Raw genomic sequence first — 10,667 nt, 5'->3', positions numbered from 1 at the left:
TGTATGTTATTCATATAAAAACAGGTAATTTTATACCCTACTTTTAGCATGCCTAAGTTTTGATTGCAATGCCATCACATGGACTTAGAGATTTTCACTTATGGGTTCATGCTAGTAGTCTTGCAATTCCTCCAGCACACCCACTATTTCCTGTGAGAAGAGTCTCACAGTTTAGATGCTTTTGTCCCATATGTATCCATTATTCGTTCTCTTTACCCAAGGCTCAGTAGAGTATCTCTTTTTCATAGATCCCTCACCTGTCAATGCCATCATCAAAGAGACTGCTGTTCTTCCTGGTCCTTTATTTTTATTCTTAGAATTTAACAACAGATAACATAGAATATATGTATTTATTATGTCTCTCCCACTAGAACCCAAATCAACTCTTTATTGACCATGGACTTACTTCCTGAATTTAAAATGAGTGGCATAGAATATGCATTCAGTAAATGCATAGTTTTAAAAATATTGTTTTGTCTTACTTTTTTTTTTTTTTTTGAGACAGGGTCCCATGTAGCCCAGACTGGCTTCAAACTTCCTGTGTAACAGAGGCTGTTCTTCAATTCCTGATCTTCTTGCCAAGTATTGGGATTACATCTGTGTGTCACTGTTGTTTTTCGAGACAGGGTTTCTCTGCGTAATAGTCCTAACTCTCACTTTGTAGCCCAGCCACAATGTTATCTTATTACAATAGTCTTTACATGTTGGTGAAAAACCAATAGTATGCAATATAGTGTTGATTTTTGTTGTTGTTGTTGTTTTGATTTGGAGCTCTGGAACTCTGGAAATCAGGCTAGCCTTGAACTCATAGAGATCCACCTGCCTCTGCCTACAGAGTGCTGGGGTATTAAAGGCGTGCACCATCACCACCCAGCTAGTGTTGATTTTTTAAGTAGAAATACAAGAATATTTTTTACATGTGCCTAATTGTACTGGAAAGGAAATTAACACAAATGTTATTTTTTAAGGCTGTATGTGAAGCACCGTTAGTGGACTGGACACTTACTACTTTTTATGGTTAATGACTGCCTATTAGGTAAGTACTTTTACTTTATACACTTAGTAGACATGTGTACTTCCATGCATTAAACATTTGGGCTGTCCCTAAGGATTTATTGACCAGGGCCAACAACTCCACCCTAAGCAACGTTATGTACACAGATAATCGGAGTAACTCATCCTTTCTCCATAAGAGTGCTTAGGTAGACTCTCCCCAAAGTCCAGACCCCTGCTTTGTAAGACTGGGTCTTTAGGAGATGTTGACTGAGTCTCTGCAATGTTTTCCGAACATGTCTTGTTCTTTAACTAGAGGACTGGATTTGGAGGATGCTTATTCCCAAGTTTTAGAGGTATCAATCCCCTTCCCGTTTTTTTCCCCCTAATTTCAGACCTGAGAAGAAAAATACACAGTTGAAGAGGTTCTAGAATATCCTTGCTTACTCCGCAGAGAGGTCCAAGGCACAGAATGACACACGTCAAACTTGATACCCCTCGGAAATGAGAGGCGCAAGGAACCCGGAAATACCCGACACGCGCTTCCGTCCCACACAGGGGCAAACCGCCCCTCCTACGCATGCGTAGATTGCTCGGCGCTCGCTCGCCCTTCCAGAGCAGGCCATCCCGATGTCCCTCCCAGCGAAGCAGAGGGAGGAGTTACGGGGCTACTGGAAGCCCCGCCTCTGCCGTGACGTCTAGAGACGCGACGCGTCGCCACGCAAGGCAAATCGGGAAGAGGGATGAGCTGCGCAGGCCTGCGTCTGAGAGCGAAGGCTCGTTCTCTTTCGGGTGGTGGGCGATGGGCGTCGGGCGAGGAGGCCGGCGTTAGCGGAGCGCGGGCGCTGCGGTGAGTGCGTCCAGGCTCCGGCCCCGGTTCCCGGGGATGGCGTCCGCCAGCTGCTGGTCATCCGGGAGACGAGCCCCGTCCGCGGAGGGGTGGGACAACCCCAGACAACTGGCTGGCCCAGCAAGGGCCCGCACTCCTGGTCTCTCGCGTTGTCCTCCTACGGTTGCCCGTCTCAGAGGGTGGCCTTGGCCAGTTCTCCTTTCTCTTGGACACTAGACCCGACTTTGGTCTTCTTCCTTTTGCTTCTGTGTTTTGGTTTTGTGCTACCTACAATCCCAGGCCTGACCACAACAACTTGTCATGTTTTTCCTAATAACTGTGACCTAGTCACGCAAGTTTTTAGTGAAGAACAAGAAGTGAATTAAACAGACTCCTCACACTTAAAACTTATTCAAAGAGGGGGTTTTCTTTTCCTAAGATGTGCCTTCGATTGTAGACTTGTGGCACAGTCAAGTTCATTTCAACTCGTATGTCCTGAGGGAATTGTCAGAACCCCAGATTGCAGTTCATTTACTTACAAAGCTGCAGACCCGGTTCCTAGGTTTAGGTCTTGTTTTCAGTTTACTCTGTGACCTTGACCAAGTCAGTCATTCAAGAAATATTTACTTGACTCACAGAGGTGTTGCAGAGTCTAAGGAGTTTAATATTTATTAAAAGCTCTAGGGTTACGGATCATAATAATGCCTACCTAACTGAAGGATGCAATTCTTGTTTGGAAGTCGCTTTTTAGAATAGGCTGGCCTCGAACTCAGAGAGATACACCTGCCCCCACCTCTGGAGTGCTGGAACTAAAGACATGCACCACCACACTCAGCTCCCCGTGTTGTTTTTTTAAAAGACCTCTGCTGCTTAGCTTTGTGAGTAGGTTTTGCTGCATTTCAACTCTTTCTGTTTAAGACTCCCTGTTGTCAGTCAGTCAGTCATGCTGGATTTAGGTAGTTTCTCATCTATAGAGTACCGTGCCAATATGGTGATAGTGACTCTATTCATGCTTCTTTAATTACATTTAATTATAACTAATAATTAGGATATATCTTAATTATGCCATATTATTGTAGATAGTGAAAATGTATATTCCTGATCTTTTGACTACATATTAGATTCGTCTTTTAAAGTTGAATTGCAAGTACCTTTCAGTTATGAATAATTGCTCGTAGATAGAAATAAGAAAAACTAACAAGAATATTTAAAGGTGTCTTTTTTATTTAACTTGTTGATTTATTTGCTTGAAGTTTATTAATCATTATGATCTTTTGTTTGTTGATAATATAAATGGGATAGAATCCAGAGAGCTTTGTAAATAAGACAGCTGTAAAATAAAACCAGTACATCAAACTTTATTCATAAAATGCTTAGTATCCTAATTTTCTAAAGGGAATAAGACTTATTTTGGCTCACAGTTTGAGTGGCTTCTGCCCAAGATTGGTTAGACCCATTGTTTTGTGTCTGAGGTGAAGCAGAGTATCTTGGTGGTAAGAGTATGCCATAGAAATTGTTCACCTTATGGCAGTCAAGAAGCAGAAGGTTTGCATTTAATTTTGTTACAAAAATAATCGACTGAGTTTAGAGTTATCAGAAAGTTCAACTTGGACTGGTTTTCAAGATTGCTCATTCATCTGGATAGTTGTTGATGTTAGTTGCAGCTGGGAATGATAACTACATACAGCCTCTTTGTGTGGCTTGGCCTTCAGGCAGAAAATGGAAGCTGTCAGTCTCCGAAAAGCCTGTACCAGGAAATTGGTACATTAGTTTCAAAAATATCCTATAGGTTAGATCAATCAAAGAGCCCTCCCCATCAGATGGTAGTCTTACACCATTTTTGTGTTTATGTATGTTTGGTACTAGGGCACCCAGGGCATGGCACATACATATCAAAGCACTGCTATGACCTGTTATACCCACAGCCTGACTTCTACCTTTTAAAACAAAAAGCTCTCAAAACCACTTTATAGGCTTCTGACATGTATGCATCAGTGGACACCCATATACAACACACATAACTGTATTTTGTATGTATGGAATATTCTAAATACTTAACCAAATATAATCCAAATATGTATATAATTGCTCTTAGAAACTAGGGGTATTTCCTTCCTTTCTTTTCCTCAGCATTCTAATATTTTTATTCTAGTTCCTTAGAATTCTTCTTTTCCTAGTTTAGCATTATACTTTCCTTCATTGCAATAATGTCTATTCTTTTTCTGAATCTTTCTTTAGAATGCTGAGTTTGGGGCCTTAAGTAAAATACTGGCTGTAGAAAAACAAGGGTTCAATTCCTTGGTGATTTATTTTCTTGATTTTAATAATTAGGATATAATGTCTATGGGTTTTTATTGTGCATATTTTTGAAAGTGTCTTACTGTGACCAAGGCTGGCCTCTAACTCCTAGGCTTTAGAGATCCTCCTGCCTTAGCATCCTCAGGTAGGTGGAATTAGATGCATGCCACTGTCCAATGTCTGTGTTTTTAAAGAGTATTATATGTGTTTTAAAACATACTACATAAAAACAAGGAAAATATGATTATTGTAAAATGCCCTTTCCAGACTCAAATTTGGGGTGCTTAGACCCTGGCTTCAGACCCAAAATTGAAGCATATAGAGCCTTTAGGAGGTGAGGCCTGACTGGTAGAAGTTTGTTGCTGGGGGTAGCTTGTTGAAGGTTGTTCCAACCCATGGTTCCCCCAGACCTGCCAGATTAGAGGAGCTGCTTCAGCATACTCTTGCTGCCATAAACCCTGTCGTAACTTTCCCTGCTATGATGGGCTGAAATTCCTCCAAAATAGTGAGCCAAAAATATCTTAAGTCATTTTAGGTATTTTGTCACAGAATAAAAGCAATACAATATCATTTTCAGTGACAGTATGTTGTACTCTCCCAAGAGGGATTTTATAAAAAGGTTTATTTAGTTTTTATTTGTATGGGTGTTTTGCCTGTATGTATGTCTGTGCACCATGTGTGTGCCTGGTGCCTGGAGAGGCCAGAAGAGAGTTTTGGATTCCCTGGAACTTGAGTGAACTGCTATGTAGTTGCTGGGAACTGAACCTGGGTTCTCAGCAAAAGCAGCCAGTGCTCTTAACTAATGAGCAACTTTTCTCTGCCTGAAACTGAGGTTTTTAAATTAACACAATATTTCTGTTTAGGCCCCATTGTTTAGATACTGTTCTCTTATGTATACTCAACTGAGCTACTCACTTTCCTAAAAATTGGTGGTTCTTTGGGAGCAGTTTCCTAACTAGAACTCTGAGCATTGTTCAGAGCATTTGTTTAGCAGGGCTAGAGAAAGAAAGAGGAATCTTAGTATCTTGTGGACAGGGGCTAGAGATGCTGCCAAATGTCCTACACTGTGTAGAGCAGGCTCCACAATAAAAGTTCAGTCTGTCTGAAATGTGAGAATGCAAAGGTTCAAAAGTGCTTTTCACAATGATCAGTTTTTAAACTACAATTTGTGTTTTTGTTTTGTTTTGTTTTGTTTTCTACATTTTTTGTTGTTGGTTTGCTTGTTGGGTTGTTTTTGAGACATGATCTTTTTATGAGCCTGAGGTAGCATTGAACTCACCCACCCTCTAGCTTCAGCCTCTTGAGTAGGCATACACCACAGTATAATGCTCATTTTGAATATTTGTTATTGTTAATTAGTAACATTAGTGTTCTTCCCTTTTCACAGAAGGAAAATTGGGTAATGTAGGCAAGTGAAAATACTGTTTTAATCACTGAATCACCAAAGCAGTGTACCTAATTTGTTCTTTCCTGTCGTGCCTTTACCATTCTTATAGTACTGTTCCCTTATTCCCGTCTCTTTCATATCTATCTTGTATTTACCCATTTTGGCCATCATGGGGTAATATTGACTTTACTGCTTGCTAAGTAAAATGTAAACATTTCTGGATGACTTCACCGATCCTCGATTCTGTGACTATATTTCCTTAACTAATGTATTGTTAGCTAGCAGCTATTAAGTGTTGACTGAGGATTATTAAAAGTAGATTATTGCTTAGTGATTCTATAGTTTGCCTTACTTTTCTTCATTGTTTTCCCATAGTAATTTGTCAATTTATTTCTTTGTGGTACTTCCCTTCTGAAATGTTTCCTTTCTCACCTCAGTTCTGTCATTTCAGCCAAATTGTTACTTGGGTCAAAACTGTACTGAACAAGCAGTATATAGGTAATGAACACAGTAGGACTCAAGACTAAGAAATAAACTCCACGAACTGGAACATCAGAGACAGAGGGGAAACTTAAGCTGGCCCTGAAAGAGGAAGGGGACAACATTGAAAAAGACACTGTGGGCTGGCCAAAGCTCTCTCTTTCTAGCCAAACTGGATTTTCTTTCCTGGAGTCTTGCTAGTGACCAGAGTCATATTAATATATAGTGGGACAATTGATATTAGACATATGTGACTAGATCCCTGTTCTCTATGTGCTATAGAACAGTGCTGTTCAGAGTCTGAATCATTGAAGGTTCCACCTTACCTTCAGTGATGAGACATGGCTGCATTAAGTAGCCTGCCTAGTCTTCTGCATTCCTTAGGATATAAAAGCTTGCCTTAGCATGGAAGTCTGATCACGATAAAAGTCAGTGTGTTTAATTGTTTCACATCTTCACAAGCTTGTTTTGTCACAGACTAGAGAGAAGTAGTTCCCCAATCAGTATTGGTCTTTGGACTACATTTGGAGTAGCACTTCTGTCATGTGAGCAATTGAGTTCTTGTTTTGTTTTGAGACATTGCCTTGCTCTCCAGCTTAGGCAGGCTTGAATTCTCAGTTCTCCTGCCTCAGCTTCCAAGGTGCCAGGATTTCAGGCAAGCACCACATCTAGCTACTTTGTTTAGTTTACAATCTTTTTTTTTTTTTTGAAGAATTGCATAATTTTGCTAAGTTGTATGTTTAAGGCCAACCCTGTTTCAAATGGGGGAGGGGGGTAATGTGTGTGTGTGTGTATCTCCTCATTTGTCCAAAAAGCCATTGCTAACAACCTTAGTGACATCATTTCATGCTATGTCTGATCATCTTGTCATGATCTTTGTAGTGTTTATTGTATATATTTCCTCTATTCCATTTCTGTTGCCCTAATTCTAACCTCCATCCTTCTTTCTCTACTGTTGTTAACAAATTGTTACAATAGACAACTAAGATTTTCTTTCTTGGGTCTTAAAGCCCATCTTTGTACTCTTGTTTGTTGGAACTATACAACTTTTTTCAGAACCCTGCTGTGACTCTGCCATTACCTTTAAAAACAAGGCCAGTACTAATGTGCCTTTCAAGACCTTTTATGACCAGTGTGGAGACTGTTTTTGTGACTTTAGCTGATTCCTAGAGGTGCGCTTGGTTTCTTGACCATACTGTTCCTCGTGTCCGTTAAAGCCATCTTCATCCAAGGGGATACATATATTCTCTCTTCTGATTACTTCCTATTCCCTCTGGTGATAATTTTCCTTCTTAATGTTTTTATTTGGAACACCATCTACTATTTTTGTTTCCACTGTTACAATTTTGTTTCACATTAATTTTTAAGCCTTGTGTGGAAATAACCTATTTTAATCCTTTAGCTTCTAAAAGCATAGTATTTATATAGTAGGCTATCTGTGAGTGTTAAAATTTAACTTTAAAGTAGCTAGTGACCTACTCTTTTAAAGTATCTATAATCTGACATGATTTGCACATTCTTTTAAAGATCCAAGCCTTATGGGCTAAAGAGATTTTAAGGGTACTGGCTGCTTTTCCAGATGACCCAAATTCTATTCCCATATGGCTTTTCACAGTACCTGTGACTCCAGTTCAAAGGGATCTGAGACCTTCTGTTTTTGAACTAGTGTTTATCCTTTGGGAGCCGATCTTATGTTGTCTTTGACACCAGTCTTTCAATACAGAACTTGCATGCCTGTGATTTACATCGATACTAAAATATTGATGCTGTCTGTGAGAATGAGGAAATCTAAGAGATCCTGTCATACCCTTTACTTAATGAATGTTCTTAGTTGGTTTGATGATGAATCATTTATGAATTGATACCTCATTAGAAGGACACATCCAATGTTGGTTAACCCATTTGTAGTGATGGTGTGGACAGAGACTATTTCTCCCCATTATTACATCTTTATACATAGGATTCAAGATAGGAGATAAAATGTACCAAGTTTTAAAGGCGAGATCATTGCTTCTAATTGCATACAACTCAAGTTATCAATTACTGTTTAGTTTAACATGTCCTTGTAGATGTATGGAGCAAGTATAGATAGAGAAAACAAAATGGTAAAAATGTGATTTTTTTTTTTTTTTAGAGAAAAATGGTTTGGTGACTAAGAATGTGGTAGTACTAACACAGAATTGAAAGGGATAAATCTAAAGAATTAGTGTGTAATACAGGAATGACTAGAGCCAAAGGAAACTGGAGTGCTTTTGGAGTTTCATGTAAGTGAACTAAGACCATTCTCTTAAATTGTACTTAACCTTTTAAAACGATTTTTTTTAGCCAGCAAACCCATTTAATCCCAGCACTTGGGAGACAAAGGCAGGCAAATCTTTGTGAGTTCCAGGCCAGCCTGGTCTACAAATAGAGTTCCAGGACAGCCAGGGTTACACAGAGAAACACTGTCTTGAAAAACAAAACAAAAAACAAATTAAAATTTTATTTTATGTATATGGCTGTTTTGCCTGCTTGTATATTTACATACCACTTTCGTGTTGGAACTCCTGGAATTGGAGTTACAGATGGTTGTGAGCCACCATGTGGGTGCTCAGAATTGAACACTGCTAGAACAGTTAGTGCTCTTAGCTTCTGAGCCATTTCTCTAGCGCCCCCCCCCATTATTCAGTCTTTTAGGGATTAGGTGTTTGTTGATTTCCATTTATATAATTAAATTGAATTTGATAGGATCATTTAGAGAGCAGAGAGAAATGATGGGAAAAATTAAAGTTGCACTTAAATGTATTAATGTAACTTATAATTCAAATTGTAATTAGTTCTGCATTACAGAAGACCACATATCGGGTCACCAAGGTTTTCATGTGTAGACACTTAGGATCTTACCAAGACACTCTACCTGAGTGCTTTGATCTGCTCCATCTCTAGGTATCTTTGTGAATATTCACAAACACAATTTAATTGTATACACCTTGCCATTCTTCATGCTTTCATTTTGTTTACTCCATGTTTTTTCTTCTGATCAGAATTTGACAGAGCATACCAGGAAACAAAGAATGCCACGGAACATCAAAGACTGTTTCAGAGTAAACCATAGTGTATTTTCTGGCAGGAGCAGAAATATGTTTTTTTGTTCCCAGCTCCATATAAACCTAGCTCTACCTACAACTTTTCTTTTTATAAACTGATACCAAGAAGAAAACAAAATATTTCAAGTCGAAAATTCTATATGTAATATGTATACAAACGTTTTTTTTTTTTTAAAGATTTTATTTATTATGTATACAGTCTTCTGCCTGCATGCCAGCAGAGGGCACCAGATCTTATCCAATGTGGTTGTGAGCCACCATGTGGTTGTTGGGAATTGAACTCAGGACCTCTGGAAGAACAGTCAGTGCTCTTAACCGCTGAGCCATCTCCCCAGCCTGGCAAACGTAGTTTTAACATACAAAAATATAAAAGTTCTTACTGTTCTGTTCTTTTTAATAGATATTTTGATATTGATGGGAAAACATTGATGGCCCAACAATCCATTTAGTTAATGAACATTTGAAAATAAGTATTGCTTATGCTTATACCATAGATATATGTGTATATATATGTATATATACGCGCGTGTGTGTGTGTGTGTGTGTGTGTGTGTGTGTGTGTATCTTAAAATAGATATTCAAGATAATTTAAAATGAACCCTGTTGGGGAAGGACACAGTTAAATAGTGGGTATTTGTTTTTGTTTTAATACAGTCTTACCGGGGAGAACAGATTGGTGATAAACTCATAAATCTTATCTCAGCCTCCCAATTGCTGGACTATGCCTGACAATATAGTAATAGTTTTGCTCTGTGTTTGTGGAGGGTGGTGATGGTGGTGTTGTTGTTCTTGCCGCCAAGCCAGGAATTCAATCCAGAGCATTGCATGTCAGGAAGTCACTTTGCCACTGAGCTAAATCCCTAATCCAGGAGCTTCTTTTTTCTTTCTTTCTTTCTTTCTTTCTTTCTTTCTTTCTTTCTTTCTTTCTTTTTTAACACTTACATTTTGCTAATGAGGATAATTAGTGAAATTGTTTGTTTTATTTTTAGGGAAGAACTACTTTGATGAACTACACCATCCCATGTTGAAGTAGAAAAGCAAGCATCATTCATCATGCCTGCTGTAGCTTCAGTTCCTAAAGAACTCTACCTCAGTTCTTCACTAAAAGACCTCAATAAGAAGACAGAAGTTAAACCTGAGAAAACCAGCACCAAGAAGTGTGTGCTTCTTGCTAGTTCGATTAAGTCATTAATTTTACTTCATTTCCTTATTATTTAGATTTAATGACTAGCCAATTTAAAACTTATTTGAAAAATAATGTGATTACAAGAGTAAAATAAATCCAGAGATGTTCTTAACTTTGTCTTAGCAGAATAAATGTTTGACTACTCAGATGTAAATTACCTGCTTCCTGGCCAATATGTATACTAGATGATAAATTTAAAAGAATATGAGAGTTCTACTAAAGCCATTTTGCCACAAACCATTTTCTTCTTTTAACTTTTAATTAAAGATTGTTTTTATTCTTGTATAGTACACATCTAAGTTAGGATGCTGGTATAGTCCTTCTCTAATTAAAAGGGGGGCTGTGACTGCTTTTTTGTCTAATTGTCCTGACTGGTTTTATGGCAGCTAAAGTCATCTGAAAGGAGGG

General features: G+C 38.6%; 1 protein-coding gene across 2 annotated transcripts in view; it reads left to right on the top strand.

Moving 5' to 3' along the window:
- Positions 1–1,687: 1,687 nt before the first annotated feature.
- Usp8 (ubiquitin specific peptidase 8) overlaps positions 1,688–10,667 on the top strand; it is a 49,267-nt gene continuing 40,287 nt past the window's right edge. The window contains exons 1-3 of one of the 2 annotated variants that reach the window (XM_027421921.2): positions 1,699–1,843; positions 8,122–8,251; positions 10,063–10,230. In XM_027421921.2, the coding sequence (XP_027277722.1) occupies positions 10,127–10,230 (104 nt within the window). In that variant the 5' untranslated portion in view covers positions 1,699–1,843; positions 8,122–8,251; positions 10,063–10,126. Of the gene's footprint in view, positions 1,844–8,121; positions 8,252–10,062; positions 10,231–10,667 lie in introns of both variants that reach the window. The other variant, XM_027421920.2, reaches the window with a different exon arrangement.

The sequence above is a fragment of the Cricetulus griseus genome, chromosome 6 (assembly GCF_003668045.3).
Source record: "Cricetulus griseus strain 17A/GY chromosome 6, alternate assembly CriGri-PICRH-1.0, whole genome shotgun sequence".
Lineage (NCBI taxonomy): Eukaryota > Metazoa > Chordata > Mammalia > Rodentia > Cricetidae > Cricetulus > Cricetulus griseus.
Note: the sequence above shows the minus strand (reverse complement) of the source record. Positions and strands in the feature narration are given on the sequence as shown.